Genomic DNA, 17,638 nt, shown 5'->3' on the forward strand with positions numbered 1-17,638 from the left:
GGCACTCCTGGGGAAATGGCTGACTGCTGCCCACTGAGAGGGAAGAGTGGGTCCAGCGTTCCCAGGGCAGCAGGACACAGCCCTGCATTCCTTGGCTTAAAAGGAGTAGGCACTGCAATGGTTAAAGCCAGCGAGAATGGAATCCTAGAGCAGACGCTGGAGGACGAGCAGCAGGAGGAGGAAGAGGGTGGGGGACCCACGTCCGGTGCACAGGAGTGCAACATTTATTGACTTCCCCCCAGATCAATCAGCTCTACAAGAATGGTTCCGGGATGGATGGATGGATGGATGGATGGATGGATGGATGGATAGATACATAGATAGATAGATAGATAGATAGATAGATAGATAGATAGATAGATAGACAACAACAACATATACAACAACCAAAAACAAATGGCCCTTAAAAGTCTTGTCAAACTATATATATTATATTTTATATTATATTAATATTATTATTAATACAACAATAACAAATGGCCCTTGTCGTGTCAAACTGTATATTAAATATATTATATTTTATATTATATTTATATTAGTATTAGTAATATATTAGTATAATATATATTATATTTATTATATTTATATTCTATAAATTTTATATTTATAATGTATTTATAAATATAAATATATTATTTTATATTCTATTTATATTAGTATAACACAGCAACATTAACAAATGGCACTCAAAAGTGGTGTCACACTGTATTATTTTGACACGGGTATTATACTAATATATATATATTGTGTATATATATATATATATATATATATTTATAAATATAAATATATATTATTTTATATTTTATTTATATTTTTATTACATAACAACAATAACAAATGGCACTTAAAAGTGGTGTCAAACTATTATTTTCACACAGGGATATTATACTAATAACATATACTGCATTATCTTATGTTTATTATATTTATATATTATATATTTATATTATATTTATAAATATAAATATTTATTTTTCTATCATATTTATATTAGTATAATACCCCTGTGTCAAAATAATAGTTTGACACCACTTTTGAGTGCCATGTTATTGTTATTTATTCATTTATCTTTTTTAAAATGTATTTTATTCTTTTAATAGCTATCTGTTTTAACATTGTAATAATTTCATTCTTTTTTAATGCACCTCTTTTCTATGTCTTTAATTGTATTGTTCTTTTAATGAGTCCCAGTTCAGGGAAGAGAGTGGGATACAGATAAATATAATAATATAAATATTAAACATTAAAATGATTAAAATAACTTGTTGTGTTTCTTCAAGTTGTTTCTGACTTATGGCGACCCTATCATGGAGTTTTCTTGGCAATATTCCTCTGAGGCTGAGAGAGTGGGTTTCATTGCTGAACTCGAGTCATAGGCTGCATCCACACTGCAGAAATAACCCAGTTTGACAACATTTCTACTGGCATGGCTCAATGCTATAGAATTCTGGGAATTGTAGTTTGTTGTGGCACTTGAGCTCTGACATAGAAGGCTCAGTGTCTCACAAAACAAGTGTTCCCAAAATTCCATAGCATGGAGCCACGACAGTTAAAGTGCTATAAAACTGCATTATTTCTGGAGTGCAGGTTCTCTTTACACCTGCATCTGAGAAAGCAGACCTAAGAGAGAACAGGAAATACGTACAAGGGAATTATTTAGTCCTTCAGATGCTGGATTCACATATCCCAGCAGCCCCAGACAGGATAGTCAAAAGATGAGGGATGCTAGGTGCTGCACGCCAAAAGTCTGGGGGCTTCTCATTCCGTATGTAAAAACATCTGATATTAAACTCCTCTTAACATCTTCTCCCTTTTTAGAGTCTGGGAAGTGGCTGGAGTGTTAGTCAAAGCATCTGCCATGGAACTAAAGAGTAGTATTGCCAAATCTAAGGACCTGGCCTTGAGTCTCCAGTTTTCATAAGTCATCTCCATGCAGGAAATCAAACTGCACATTCTCCAATTTTGCTGGGTTTCACCATAGGCAAGAAGAAAGGATTGTGCTCACTTAGGAAACCACCAGCTTCCCATAATTTCCTAAGATTCATTCATTTTTGCAACATACAAAGACTCCCCAGGAGGTCTGTGGATTTATCTAATTAGCTTCCTTCCTTCCCTCCCAGATGTTGCTGTGCCAGGGCTCACCCTCCAATTTGCTCTGCATCCACCTTTAGCCTAGGAGCAAGGTCAGGCTAGATTAAATGTTCCTTATCTTGTTTTCCTATCTTTCCCTAAGAAAAAAGGAATATGAAGTCGAAGGCTTTTATCTCCAACATCCATAATTTTTTGTGGGATGTGTCCGTGTTCTAGAAGAGTTTATTCCTGATGTTTTGTCAGCATCTGTGGCTGGCATCTTCAGAGAATGCTGGCATGGAAGTGACTGGGGTATCTATGTATACTGTGTGATCCTAGGTAGGGAGGAGTGATTTCCATGTTAATCTGTGTATTGTTCTGTTGTTGATGGAAGGGCCTCAGAGTGGGAGGATATGCAAAGGGGATTAGTGTCTGTTTAATTAGTGATCAATGTCTGCTGGGAAAACCCCTGACCCTGGGTGGACTATGCCAACAACTATCAGGTCAGAATACACAGGGAAGCCACTGATATCCACAAATACCTGGACAATTTCAACAGGAAAGAAGAAATAATTAAAGTAACAGAGTTTGGCTACCAGTCCTGAAAAACAACAAAATCAGGACTCAGCAAATGCAAATTAAAAACTACCCACGGAAGGGAGATGAAACCAACTGCAATTTTGGTATTGCTGGACTTCACTGTCTCCCAAGATGCACCTTTGGGCTCATCCACCACAGCTGGTTTTATGTCCTTAGCGTGGCAAGCAATGCACGTGTGCGAACTAGAATCAGTTTAACATTTTATTGAAACGGAGAAAGGAGATAGTATTTGTGACACAGGTCAACAAAACCCAGTGCTATCGTAAATAATAATAATTATTATTAATATTAATACTATATTGTAATTACAGTTGAACATAGGAAAAATCATTCATATACATATGTACACACAAGCTGTTGGCCTGAACCAGCATTGCCAGACTGAAAACTGAAGAGGGCTCCAGTTTGTGAATATTTATGTAGAAGAGGGAATTTCAGCAGGTATGGCTTGCTACCTGTGTGTGATAAGCAGCCCCTGTTGAAATTCCCTCTTCTACACAACCGTTAAAAGAATAGGAGCCCTCTCCAGTTTTCACTCTGACAACCCTAGGGTGAAAACTAAAGACAACTGTTTAATAGGCTATGTTCAAAATAGTAAACAGCATCCCTCCCTTTTCACCTCTCAGCTAAATTTCCTACAGAGAGGAGCCTTGGGCCTGTGTGAGATTTGTCATCACAGTCCTCTACCTTCACTTTTATCCTATCCTTTGACGTTCCACCAGCCCCATTTTCAGGAACTTCTACATTTGAAAGAATGTTTTTGCTGCAGTCGTCTTCCTTGGATAGGTTCCTCTGGGAATTGTTGGATTGCCGATGGGTCGCCTGATGCTTGTACAAACTCGATGTGTAGCTGAATCTTTTTCCGCACTCCAGACACGTGTAAGGTTTTTCTCCCGTGTGGATCCTCTCATGCCGAACCAAGTCCGCTTTGTCCCGAAACCCTTTCATGCAGACAAAGCACCAGTGCTTCTTTTGCCCCCTGCGGCTCAGGCTTCTCCTCATGTCTTTCAATCCTCCAGCTACGCTTGCCACAGGTCTGAGATGCTCATTCTTGGTCGGCCAGTTGTCCAAGGTGCCTCTATTGCTGAAGACACTGGCGATGTCCTCTTGTGATGTTATCGGTGCCGTGTGGCTGTTTCCTAGGTTCACACCTACTTCCTCATCACCTGCGGGGGGAAAGCCAGAAAAAGAGAATCTAAGGAAAGCAAAATTAATTAAAATATCATTTCATTCACCTTTATTTTATGGCAACAGGCTTTGGAGGAGTATGTTGCTTTTGAGAACTACAGTGCTTGCGCTTACGTATCTCTCATATAGGATTCAGCTATAACAGACATTGTTCAGTATACAAAGCGATCTTTTGCATACCAATTTTCTAGACTCACACAGCTATGTCTCAGAAGAGATGTTCTTGTTATGTTAGATACACTCTGACTTGGATGCTATAATTGATGCACATCTCGTGCATGTAGCTTTGGCTCCTGTTTGTCCAGTTACTATGGATACTTTTCCATTTGTGGACAGGATTCTTGGAGAGATCAGAGCCACGTATGTGTTAGATCCTTGTCCTACCTGGCTTATTAAAAAGCTATGGGGGGGGGGGGGGGGGGAACAGTTGAGCAGAAAGAGAGTGGTCAATTTAGGCTATGTGGTCATGTTGTAGAAGAGTTTATTCCTGATGTCTAGCCAGCATCTTCAGAGAAGATGCCAGCCAGATACTAGCGAAATGTCAGGAGTAAACTCTTCTACAACATGGCCACATACCCCACAACCCCCCCCCCCCAACAAAAAACTATGGATGCCAGCCATGAAAGTCTTCAGCTTCACAGAGTGGTCAATGCTTCTCCAAAACAAGGTAGAGTTTCAACTTCTTTGAAAGAATCTATTATATAACCATTACTAAAAAAGCTGTCCTTGGAACCCACCATTTTAACATTCCAGTTTGGGGCAGGGTTCTGGAGTGTGTGATGGCCTCACAGCTCTAGGAGTTTCTGGATGAAACAGGATCATCTAGATCCATTTCAATCTGATTCAGGCCTGGCAATGGGACAGAGATAGCTTTGACAGCCTTGGTGGATGACCTGTGCTGGGAACTAGATGGGGCTTGTGTGTGTGTGGTTCTGGTGCAACTTTCAATATCAGTTTGGGCTGCCTTGATAGCATGGGAATTTTCAGTTTGAGGAGGGACAGAATTCTTTTTTTCAGAACTGAAACAAATTTTCCATTGCGGGACACAATTCATGCTCCACCTCCATAGGTACATTCCTGCTGCAGAAGCTTTTTAACTACTGCCCAGGTTATCTGAAAATCTTCTGAGGAGGCCCTTCTCTTTGTCCTACCAGCCTCACAGGTTTCTCTAGTGGGAAAACAAGAGAGGGCCTTCTTAGTGGCTGCTCCCAGGCTCTGGATCTACCTTCCCAGATAGGCTACACTGGCACTCTCCTTGCTATCTATCCACAAGCAGGTAAAGACCTTTTCATAGTTTTTTGTGGGTTTTTTGGGCTATGTGACAGTGTTCTGGAAGAGTTTATTCCTGACGTTTCACCAGCATCTGTGGCTGGCATCTTCAAAGAAGGTACCAGCCAGATGCTGGCAAAACGTCAGGAAGAAACTCTTCTAGAACATGGCCACATAGCCTGAAAAAAACCACAAAAAATTATGTCAGGATTAAACTCTTTTCACTTTGGCAGACTAGTTGTTTAAGAGGAATGGGCCAAAATATGCTGGATTTTTTTGCTTGCTGCTTTATTTAAATGGCTTATAAATTTAAAAAATAAGTTTTAATTATTCTTTGATAGTTCAATTAAATCATTAACTTTTGTGCTCAGTGGATTTTTAGCTGTGTCTCTTTGAACTGCTGCAAGCTGCCTTGCGTCCCAGGCTTTATTTACACTGTAAAAATAATATAGAGTATGTTATAATAATTCAGACAGGATGTAAGTATGGCATGTGTTATCATGGCAAGATCAGACATCTCTAGGAATAGGTTCAACTGGCATGCAAACTTTAACTGTAGATGTACCCCTTGCCACCAGAACAAACTAGTTCAGGACCTGAACAAATCCACACTCAAACTGTGAAACTTTGTCTTCAGCAGGAGTAGGGATGATGAATCATTATTTACTGATCTGCCTTGTGAATGACCAGAAGCATTTCTGGTCACTTTAAGCGATGGAGCTCCATCCATCCTGTGAACTCCTGAGATATGTAGTTTGACAAGATCTTTAGCCTTCACTGTCAAAGACTGCTGGTGCCTCACAAAACTACATATCCCAGGAATCACTAGGGTGGAGCCACAGCAGCTAAAGTGGTGTCAAACTGCATTATTTCTAAAGTGTGATGTACCTCCAAACTAGGAAAATGGCAAGTTATATTTAAATATAACCACCACCAGCACACCACCTTTTATAATGGGAGGAGCCTATACAAAAGCCACCAAACAATGGTGATGTGATGTGGATATGGAAATCTGGAAAAATCCACCAGGTCTGAAGTGGGTTCTCTCAGATCGGCAGGATCTGATCCCTCCTCCCCACAAGGACTTGCTCTGTCCCTACCTGTGTAGCGTTTGCCTTCCAGATGTTTTCTCTTGTGCCTGTTGAGAGCAGGTTTCTGTGTGAAGCTTTGGCCACACTCGAGGCAGCTATAAGGCCGCTCTCCTGTGTGGACCGTCTGGTGCCGAAGGACTTGAGAAACGTCCCGGAAGCTCTTCCCACACTCCAGGCATTCGGGACGTTTGCGACCTCCTATGTGGTTCCTTGGAGGCCTGATGGTGATTTCAAAACCTGTACAGCCAGAAACAAGAGCAGTCTGAATGTATATATAAAACCATATGAAGTGTTTAATTTGAGAAGTAGGTACAGACAGACATGTGGTACACTGGGCCCTTGGTATCTGCTTGGGTCTGGTTCCAGGACCTCCCAGTGGATACCAAAATCTGTGAATGCTCACGTCCTATTAAATATAATGGCATAATAAAATGGTGTCTCTTGTATAGAATGGCAAAATCAATGTTTGCTTTTGGGTTCTACTATCCATGGCCTGAATAAAGAGGAACCTGTACATAAGGAATCTGTAGATACAGAGGGCCAACTGTAATCTTTAGGTGCATGGAATGATTGCATGTTTGAAAAGGAATCCCACTTCTGGCTCATTTGAAAAGCCCCCACAAATGCCAGCACATGATTTACACCTTTATAGATTGAGAAGAACCACCATTTTTATCAGAGGTAGACAAAGAGCAGCTCTTGGCCCACCTGCGGCCTTTGGCAACCTGCAGAACTTAGCAGCTATTTCGGCATCCCTCTTGACTCTCTGGATCACCCATGTTCTGCCTCTCCCTCCCCTACAAAGGAAAGAATTATCTCTCCTGGAAGTCTTCAGGGGCTGCAATTCATTTTTTAAATAGCCCTAATATGGAGGATCTCATTTTTACGTGTCATGATACTAATAGTAAAATCATCCTTTGAATCTAGATCTTTAGCAGTCAAAACAGAGCCTACCATTCATGTACGAAAGGGAAATATTAGTAGGCTTCAGGACAACCAAAGAAACACTAAACATATTCAAAAATTACAATGGAAAGAATCCAAAACAACCCAAAACTGCCCCATGTGACAGCTAAGTATACCCTGCTGTCTTAGAATGGCAAGTACTGAGAAGAAGCTGGGGAGATTCTAGGAGCTGTAGTCCAAAAAAGTAACATTTGCAGACTCAATTAGATGAAAACCACAGGTTTCGCTCTGTACCTGGGAAGTCCTTGTCTTCTGAATGTTTTCTCAGGTGTCTATTCAGAGCTGGTTTTTGGGTGAAGCTCTGCCCACACTCGGAACAGGCATACGGTTTCTCGCCTGTGTGAACCGTCTGATGCCGAAGGACGTGCGAAAGGTCCCGGAAACTCTTCCCACACTCTGGACACTCGGGACGCTTACGCCCCGAATGCTGTGTCTTTTGGTGCCTCTCCAGTTGCAAGGCGTCCAGAAAGCTTTCGCCACATTCAAGGCACCAGTGCCCATGTTCCTCCAGGCGAACTACTGTCTCATATACGCCTTCGCTGCATAGGGTGGCTTCCTCCCACCCCTCAAGCGGCTCCATCCCATTCTCGTTCACCTCCAGCCCATGGCTGATCTCAAGCAGGTCAGATTGTCCTGATAAAGTCCCGAGGAGCACGGGCAGTTCGGAAACGCCTTGGTGATGAGATGTGTCCACCTTATTCTCATTCATGGTTCTCTTGCTGGAAGAAAGAGCGTACGCATCTGGGCATCTGATGCTCCCTGGATCAGAAGAGAGAAAGTGAGATTGGGTTTTGGATAGACAAGATTTAAGAAACAAAAAACAGATGAAAAGCCTTGGCTGAGAGTTAGTAGAGACCAGTCTCCTGTCTTGGTCTAGAAATTTCAATCAAAAACGTGACCAAAAAAACCCTGAGCCAGCTTATCCACAGTTCAATAAAGGTACTGTTGGTACTGTAAGAATGCTTACTGGCTGCTTCATTTTACACATACACATTTTTTAGTACTCAATAAAAAGTTTGCTAAAGTTTGCTAAAACATGTTGAACTGCTCTTCTTTTTCTTTGGTGAAAGATTCTATTTCTGTTCTTTCCATGTTATTTCTGCCTCTGGTACCAAATGTTTTGTTAAAGGATCAGTGCCCAGGAATATATCAACTTTATAAATGAAAGCATAACTGTGCAGTCAGCCCTCCGTATCCACAGATTTTTATCTGCAGATTCAAGCATCCGTAGTTTGAAAAATAGTTGAAAAATATTTACATTCAAAAATGCAAAGCTTGATTTTGCCATTTTATATAAGGTATACAATTTTATTATGCCATTGTAATCCATGGACTTCAGCATCCATGGATTTTGGTATCCATGGTGGGGTCCTGGAACCAAACTGCAGCAGATACTAGGGTCCCACTGTAGTTGGTTTAAAAAAATCTGGGTGTACTAGAGACCCTTTGGCCTTCTCAAAAAACAACCTCATAACCCTCCCTAGGCCACACTTTGCCCACTGTTAAGGACCAGTGGTGGAGTCTCCATTTTTCGAGGTCTTTAAATAGAGGCTGGATGGCAATCTGTCAAGGATGCTTTGATTGTGAGTTCCTGCATGGCAGAATGGCGTTGAGCTGAATGGCCCTTGTGGTCTCTTCCAACTCTATGATTCTATGACCATTGTTACTTCCAAGCCCAGAGAAAAGCATCTTCCACCATACCTGATGATCTGAGTTCCTGACCATTGAAAAGCTGAGCTTCCCTGTGGACTGGTCTGCTTAGTCCTGAGCCCAATGGAGTCCAGTCTGTCTCAGGAGAGACTACAACCACCTCCTCACATGGCGCCAGCACCTTGAAAAAAGCAGAAACGATACCCATCAAGCCAGCCCTTCCATCCTTATCATGAGGGAGACTGAGGCAGCCATCTCAGGTAGCAGATGAAGGGTGTCATGAAAGAGCACCCTAAAAGTTAAGAAGAGGTGTTTGAGGGAATTTTCTAACACATATGTTGGAACAACTCAGCTGGCTTTACCAACTTTGCCCTTTAGCCTGGGTGTGTATGTTGGTGTGTGTGTGTGTGTGTGGGGGGGGGAATGCCATTATGTCTTATGGTGAAAATGGGAGAAAAATATTCCAGGTCGCATCCACATTCTGCTTTTAGGGCAAAAAAATAAAATAAAAATGAAGTGCACGGATTGGGGACACCTGGCTTGACAACAGTACTGTACATGCGAAAGAGATCTAAGAGTCTTAGTAGACCACAGGTTGAACACAAGTCAGCAGTGTGATGAAGCAGTTAAAAAGGCCAATGCGATCCTAGGCTGCATTATGTATGAAAACTACTGGGTGACCATGGGCAAGCCACACTCTCTCAGCCTCAGGGGAAGGCAATGACAAGCATCTTCTGAACAAATCTTGAAAGAAAACCCCATGATAGGATTGCCTTAGGTTTGTCAGAAGTCTGAAACAACTTGAATGCGCACAACAACATACGGTACATACATATTTGTGTGTGTGTCTGTAGCCACAAACAGTGGATGGCTGAATCCTACAGTTGGATTTATTTGCTTTTACAACCTGGATGTTGAGGCTGTACAGGTGCCCTCTTTTGGACTGGCAATATTCTCTTTATCTTTATCCACAGCTTCAACCATTCATGGTTTGAAAACATTAAAAATATATAAATTCCAAAAAGCAAACCCTGATTTTGGTCATTTTATATAAGGGACATCATTTTACTATGCCATTGTATACGATGGGACTTGAGCATCCAGATTTTGTTATCCACTGGGGTGTGTGCGCACGCGTGTGTCCTGGAACCACACCCCAGGAGATACCAAGGGGCCACTGTATATATGAATAATCAATTTTTAAAAACAGGAGATTTTCTTTTAAGGTCATTTAGGTTGCATCTGCACTGGAGAAACGATGCACAGCTACAACTGCTTTGGCTCCATTCTATGGAATCCTGGGATTTGTAGCTTGCTGTTGCACCGGAGCTCTCTCAGCAAGAAGGCTAAACGTGCAAAACTACCAGAATCCCAGAGCATCGAGCCACGGCAGTTAAAGCAGCATCAATCCGCAGTCATTCTGCAGTGTAGCCTTGGTTTAAACCAAGATTTAATCCAATCCTCGATAGAAAGGCTTCCTGCCTCTTACCTTGACTTGTTGCTGCTGTTCTCTGAGAAAATGCTCTGCCAGGGCCACCGCTTGAGAGCAGACTTGGGGATAGTGGCTTCTGACCCAGCTTTGCATTTCTTGAGGTAGGATGGTCAGGAACTGCTCCAGGATCATCAACTCCAAGATCTGCTCCTTGGTGCGTCTATCCGGCATCAGCCATCGCCGACAACATTCCCGGAGCCTCTTGCAAACCTCCCGAGGACCTACAGACTCCAGGTAGCGAAATTGCCGGAAATGTCGCCGCTGGGCCTCAGTTTTGACAGGGTCTTCTCCCGTGGCCCCTTCCTTCGCCACCACCCTGTTTCCTCCAAAATCTGGACCCTGAAAAGTTGCACCATTGTCCACCAAGAGCTGGGCCACCACTTCTCCGTTCGGCCACTGTTTGCCGTCCGTGACTACCCCGCTCAAGTCCCAGGGCAATGTTTTTGACGGTTGTTGGATCCCACACTCAATGGGAACGGGCTGCACGGCCTTCAAGACCTCCTGCCATTGGGCTTCCCAGCGTTGAGCCAAGCCTTCCTCAGATCCTTGGACCAAATCTTGGGGAGCCACCCAACCTAGAAACTCTCCAATAGTCCCTACTTGGATGACCCGGGGGGTAATCCTTTCCCCTTCAGCATCTACGGTCTTTGCATGGGCTTCCTCCGCCATATTTCGATCCACATTGACACCATGTTGTGGAACATTCTGGATGGAGAAGTTCACAACTCCCCCAGACCTCAGTTCGGTAGCCATTTTGTCCGCCAATGTTTAAACAGAGGCAATGTCCCCATACAGCAGTCGCAAAGGACTCTTGGAAGTTTTCAACTGTACAATTACTCCTCAAAAGCAAGTCTGTTGAGTAAAAATAACAAACCAAATATTTGCTACCACCCTTTCAAAGGATATCTAAGCAGAAAAGATCGTGACAAAAGAGGCTACTCTTATCCATTGTATGAGAAATGCACATCTTTGTGGGTTGTATTCCGCTGGATTTCACATGAAGGTATCTTCGTGATGCTCAAAAAATGAGAAGTGCTCCAGTTAAAAGAGATTATTCATACCTGAATTGCAAATTGTGTGACCAGCAAAAGAAAATATTCATTTCGCTGAAAGAAAGAGAAACAAATGAGAATAAATGTTCAAGCGAAGACATACATGTTGATGATACAGTATGAAAGGAAAACCATATTTTAACCCAGTCGTTCCTAAGCTTTGGTTCTCCACATGTTTTGGACTTCACCTTCCAGAATTCAAGAATGTTGGTCATCTTGAGAACAAATTGCAACCTACGTCGAGCAAAAAAAGTTTCATGTCTAGTCAGCCCTCCATATCCATGGATTCACGCATCCACAGTTTGAACCTATTTTAATTCCAGAAAGCAAACCTTGATTTTGCCATTTCATATAGGGACACCATTTTACTACACCACTGCATTTAATGGGACCTGAGTATCCACGGATTTGGGTATCCACTGGGGGGTCCTGGAACCAAAATGCAGCAGATACCAAGGTCCATGGCATACATAAAATCACAGAGTTGGAAGGGACTCTAAAGATGAACCAACCCAACACAACCCAGGAATCCATTGTGTTTATGCCTCTGAGAGATGGCCATCCAACATCTGTTTAAAACTCTCTAATGTAGGAGAGTCTACCACTTTCTGTTCCACTGTCTGACCCCTCTTAGTGTCAAAGAGTTCTTCCTAATGTTTATTTGGAGTCTCCTTTCTTGTAATCTGAATACATTGGTCTCTATAAATAAATGGCATTACACAACTCCGGTGGCAGTGTTACCAGCAATTAGCTTTGCATCCATTCCCCTGCCACTTTCCTCATTTCATCTGCTCTCCTTCTGAGGGGTAGTTTAAAAATTACATGCCTTTCTTCAGTCACAACATTGAAATAGATAAATGGGGAAAAAATACGGAAAAAGACAGTAAAAATCTCTTTAGCTCAAAATATAATAGAAAAGGTATACAAAATACATTTTCAATAACAAAAATGTATAAACAACTAGAGGATAAATGTTGGAAATGAAGGTGAGAAAAAGGAACCTTATTCCATCCATGGTGGACATGAAAAAAGGCTGAAAAATACTTGATCTCCATACATCAGATAATCGAAGAAATATTAGATATAAAATTCTAATTGAAACCAGAAACTACTTTATTAAGTATGATTGAGGAAGGATTGGATAAACAAAAAGTCAGAATATTATATTACATGATTGCAGCAGCCAGAATGCTATTTGCACAAAAGTGGAAAGAAAGTTCAACATCGGTGGTTCAAGACTGGTTGATAAAGTGAGTAGAACCGGCAGAATTAGATAAAACGACACGTCTTATGAAATATGACAAACTAGCAAAATTTGTGCAAAGTTGGGAACAGGTTATGGAATATATAAGTAAACACTGGGGTATAATAGTAATTAGGTGACTTAGGGATTAATTAATTAAGAAATAATGGAAATATAGGTTTTTTTTGGGGGGGCAGCTATGCAGCAATAATCCAGTGGCATGAGATAGGATTTGCTCAAGATAGCTATACAACTTGAGGACAGTTTGAGAAGTCTGATAATGCACTAAGTATTATTAGCATGGAAGCCCAGAAAGAATGTATAAAGACAATGATGAAGAACGCATGACAGTTGTGTGGGGCATATGTTGAATGTTTTATGTTTTTTAAATAATAATAATAATAATAATACTTTTTAAAAAAACTGTGTGGTGCATAGAACACCCGGCTGACCAATCAGAAGGCAGCTGAGGTCCAGACAATAGGATGTGGGCTGGGACATTAGAACATTCCTAAACCAAACATAAACCTGGAACCCCCTCAGAATTACTTCTTGAGGTCGTTGCTGGGCCTCCCTAAAGACACACCAACTGCCATACTTAGATTGGAAACCAACATGCTTAGTATAGAAAGCCTAATAGATAAGAGAATTTTATGCTACTGGCTTAAAGTTCAGAGGATGGATAATAACAGACTTCCAAAAAAATGTTTGATAGAACTGAATAACAGCATGCCCAACAAGAACTGGGTACATCAGGCCATGCAATTGATGATCAAATATGGAATTTCATTAGCTGAAATTAATGAACTTCAACTGGAAGTGCAGATAAAGTCTATCAAGTCTATAAGTGAAACATCGAGCCAAAAAGATTTCCATACTGCTTATCTGTCCTCATGTGCCCCCCTATACTATAAACTGTATTTTTCCAGACTATTTTGTTAGCTTAACATTTGCAAACTTATGGAAAGCTTTTACCGAATTAAGATTAAATATGATGGATACAGCATACAGAGACGGAAGATATAGAGGTATTCCAGCAAAAGAACGTACTTGTGTATATGGTTGTCAAGAAGTAGAGGACCTTGTTCATTACATGTTATTTTGTCCTCTCTACCAAGAACCAAGAGAAAGGTTCATCACACCTATAATAGAAACCAGCCCCAGTCAGAACCCACAGGATATGATCTTTCACCTTCTACTGGACCTGAATAAATATGTATCCTGGAAAGTAGCTTTGTTTGCATTAGCAGCTAAAAAAATCATGAACAAGTATATAACAGGGATAGCCATAAACTGTAAAGGCGATGACTATATTTGACAAAAATTTTAATAGGCATAATGACAATTGTTGTTTGTTTAGAAATTCTGTACCAGATACGAGGTACTCGCATTATAGATATAATTTACATGTATTGTTATACTGTTATATTGTTATATGTATTGTTGTACTGTTGTGCTGTGCAATGACCTTTGGTCAAAAGCAATAAAATTTGATTGATTTTGAACATTCCATGTGTCCGTTGGTTTTGACAGTTGGTGGACAGTTGGGATTTGACAGTTGAGGGAACAGTTAAGTCCAAGAGAGGACTGGGTTGAGTCAGTTAGGGCTTGGGATCCTGAGAGTGAGGGTTCCAGGGTTAGAGAAGGACGGTGAAGGTAGAGTCTGAGTGGGAAAGGGCTCCCTACTGTTATATTTCCAGGACTCTAGGAAAGGGAGTGGCTGGAGTGTGATATCCTGCGGGATAGTGATAGCTTTGGGGACTGTTAGGTCTAAGTTTAAGAGAGGAACTTAATAAGGAACTGGTGATTTAGCTAAAGAGTTATAACACCAACGGTAACTGTAACAAAATAGACAGTAACAATTACATAAGATATCATATTAAGACCAACACGGTTAAACCTTCTTGTAAATAAAGATTTATTTGTTTGATTCAAGAAGGACCCACCTGGACTTGTGTTAATACCACGCTACTCACATTACAAAACACGGGTGGCAGCGGAGGGATAACAAAAGTCCCAAGCGCCTGCCACAATAGAAAGGTTGTGCGTCACATAATTTGGTGGCAGCGTTAGGGTGAAGGTTGACTAGACGGGGCCTTCACATAATTGGATGGCACAAAAAGAAAACTTCATCACAACCATGTCTATCTTGATTCCCCTTCCCAGTCTCCCCATAAAGAGCATTAGGCTCTATATGCCAAAAGGCCGGGCTAGCTGCAGGATTATGGGAGCTTTAGTCCAAAAAAGCAAATTTCCCCAAGCTTTGGCCTTTACCAAGGAGCGGGATTTCAAAACAGCCTCGCAACTTCACAGCAATCTTGATGTATCACCACCACTATTATTATTATTATTATTATTGGCATCTGTTGGGCATGGCTTTAGGGACCTTGGTGGGCTGAGACTGATGGGAAAGTTCCAGGTTTTGTGCCTGCTCTTTGTAATGTTGTTGTTGTTGTTATTGTTGTGTGCCTTCAAGTAGTTTCCAAGTTCTGGTGATCCTAAGGTGAACCTATCACAGGGTTTTCTTAGCAAGATATGTTCACAGGGGGCTTGCCTTTGCCATCTTCTGAGGCTGAGAGAACGTGACTTACTTACCCTAGTCACCCAATTAGTTTTTATGGCTGCGTGTGGATTCGAACCCTGGTCGCCAGAGTCCTAGTCCAGTGCTCTACCTACTGTACCACACTGTCTTATAAACTGACCTTGGAAGCTGATATTAAAAAGTCTCTGTTCATAGCTGGACAATATTCTGGGATGAACAAAACTTGTATGGCTCTCCTAAAATTAAAGGAAGGACACGAACAAAATCTGTGACTTTTAGAATGCACTCTAAGAGGCACAACATAAAGTTGTTGTTGTTGTTGTGTACCTTCATGTCTTTTCCAACTCAAGGTGACCCTAACACAGTTTTGATTTGTTTTTTGCAAGGTATACTGCTCAGGACCAGACCATGCATCTCCATGGCTGAACTGGAACCCAGGTCTCCCAGAGTCGTGCATCTGCACAGTAGAAATAATACAGTCTGACACCACTTTAACTGCTATGGCTGCAACCTACAGAATCCTGAGATTTGTAGTGTGGTGAGGCATTGGCACTTTTTGGTAGAGGCAGCTAAACACCTTGCAAAGTTAGAAATCCCAGGGTTCCATAGGATGCAGCCATAGCACTTACAGTGGTGCCAAACTGCATGCTTTCTGCAGTGCAGATGCACCCTGTGAAAACTTGTACTATAACCTCTTGTACTACAAATTCTTTTGAACCGGCTCAAAGGTGCTGCAAGGTCCCTTTTCATACTGATATCCAAGACCAACATGGCTATATCTCTGAATACTTAAAAGTAGTGTTAAACTGCATTATTTCTACAAAGTAGATGCACCCATCACAATCTAACACTCCAGCCACTACACCATGCAATATATAAATTTGTTGTTGTTGTGTACCTTCAAGTCATTTCTGACTTATGGTGACACCAAGGAGAATCTACAGTAGGTTTTTTCTTAGCAAGGTTTGTTCCTAGGGGGTTTGCCCTTGCCTTCCTCTGAGGCTGAGAGAGTGTGACTTGCCCAAAGTCAGCTTTCATGGCCAAGCAGGGATTCCACCACACTGGCTGCCCAAGCAAATAAATAACTTCCCATTTCCCCTTGGTTCCCATTTCTTGCAGGATGAGCCCCATCACCTTCCATGCCACAGCCCCATTTTAAACATTTCCACATGTGCAAAATCTGTGGAAGCCAAGACAAGAGCAACAACAGCCTGGCCACATTGTCAGTGCTCCTCTCTTGCAAAAATGTCTCCTTCATCATTTATCACCTGCCTAGGGATCCCCTTCAAGGGAGGAATGCAGAAGAAATGTATGCTTTTTAAAAAATGCACAGCATGCACCTATATCCCCCAAAAGCTGTAAATGTGCAAAGACCCCAAAAGAGATCATGTGGAGTCTCCTTCTTAGGAGCTTTTGAAACAGAGGCTGGATGACCCATGTGTTGGGGTGCTTTGATTGTGAATTCCTGCATGGCAGAAGGGGGTTGGGTTGGATGACCTTTGGGGGATCTCTTCCAACTCTAGGGTTCTATGATTCTCTGAGGAGTGGCACTCAAAGAAAAAGCAACCCCCAAAAGCTAGAAATGTGCATAGAGGTGCATCAACATTTCTGGACCCTAAAAGAGATCACAAGTGAGTGGACCTCAAGAATAAAATCTTTGGATGCTACGCATGGGACCCCCTTATCAATGGGATGTTTTTTTAAAAATGCACAACATGTGCCTATAGCTCTCAAAAAGCTCAAAAAGGAAACCTCTGGATCCTAAGCATGGGGCCTCCTTATCAATGGGGTGTGGAAGAAATGCATGCATTAAAAAAATGCACAACATGTGCCTATATCCCCCCCAAAGCTAGAAATGTACATAGAGTTGCATCAACCTTTTCTGGACCCTAAAAGAGACTAGAAGTGAGTGGAACTCAAGCAAAACCTTTGGATGCTATGCATGGGACCCCCTTGTCCATTGCACAGTGTTGACACCATCCTTCCTCTCATGCCCCCACTTTTCTGTGTAATCCCTGGTGCATGGATTGCCTTTCCTTCTTTGCAAGGTGCAACTCACCCTCCTGCAAGCTTTGCAGATTTAATATGGGTCTCCCATGGCTCTGGCTGGCTGCCTTCTTGTTGTTCTGGCAATTTCCTGCAAAAGCAAGAGGCAAAAGGCAGAACAGGAAGGGGCAAGTCTTCAGTCCTATCCCGCCCTCTTTCTTAGGCCTCTCTAGGAAGCAAAAGCAAAGCACACTCAGAGTAACCCTTCATGTGCTGCTCAGTGCATGGAGGAAAAGCAAGAGAAAATGCATCATGTGCCAAAGCCTAGAGCAGCAGCCTAGAGCCATGCATGACTTGAACCCAGTGCAGGGGGACCAGAGATGTCCTAACTGCAAAGGAAGACAAGACACCTCAAAATACAAGATAATTCAATAAAAATAAAAGAAGGCTATTTCAAAATCTAAACACCTCGAAATCAAGATAATT

The 17,638-nt window shown here is 41.8% G+C and overlaps 1 protein-coding gene and 1 long non-coding RNA gene across 3 annotated transcripts in view; one reads left to right on the top strand and one right to left on the bottom strand.

Moving 5' to 3' along the window:
* Positions 1–2,861: 2,861 nt before the first annotated feature.
* On the bottom strand, positions 2,862–17,304 carry LOC149320704 (uncharacterized). 2 transcript variants are annotated; one of them, XM_089503857.1, is made up of 6 exons: positions 17,226–17,304; positions 10,327–11,435; positions 8,889–9,018; positions 7,422–7,946; positions 6,231–6,458; positions 2,862–3,839 (listed from the first exon to the last, which is right to left on the bottom strand). In XM_089503857.1, the coding sequence occupies exons 2-6, from the start codon at positions 11,080–11,082 to the stop codon at positions 3,289–3,291; spliced, it is 2,190 nt and encodes a 729-aa protein (XP_089359983.1). In that variant the 5' UTR covers positions 11,083–11,435; positions 17,226–17,304; the 3' UTR covers positions 2,862–3,288. The 2 variants fall into 2 exon arrangements, with proteins under 2 accessions (XP_089359983.1, XP_089359984.1); XM_089503858.1 differs by lacking the exon at positions 17,226–17,304 and adding an exon at positions 12,552–12,594.
* LOC149320705 (uncharacterized) overlaps positions 14,241–17,638 on the top strand; it is a 30,822-nt gene continuing 27,424 nt past the window's right edge. Inside the window, exon 1 of the long non-coding RNA XR_016279491.1 lies at positions 14,241–14,280. This is a non-coding gene — a long non-coding RNA (uncharacterized LOC149320705). The remainder of the gene's footprint in view (positions 14,281–17,638) is intronic.

The sequence above is a fragment of the Sceloporus occidentalis genome, unplaced genomic scaffold, assembly GCF_023333645.1.
Source record: "Sceloporus occidentalis isolate IW3139 unplaced genomic scaffold, rSceOcc1.0.p SCAF_1, whole genome shotgun sequence".
NCBI lineage: Eukaryota > Metazoa > Chordata > Lepidosauria > Squamata > Phrynosomatidae > Sceloporus > Sceloporus occidentalis.

Bases quoted from the DNA above. Each gene is read 5' to 3' on its own strand.
- LOC149320704 (XM_089503857.1), bottom strand. From the start codon at position 11,082: ATGGCTACCGAACTGAGGTCTGGGGGAGTTGTGAACTTCTCCATCCAG. The intron at 6,459-7,421 runs GTACAGAGCGAA...CTGGCTGTACAG, and splicing joins AGAAGACAAGGACTTCCCAG to GTTTTGAAATCACCATCAGG. The intron at 3,840-6,230 runs GTAGGGACAGAG...TTCCCCCCGCAG, and splicing joins GGAAGGCAAACGCTACACAG to GTGATGAGGAAGTAGGTGTG.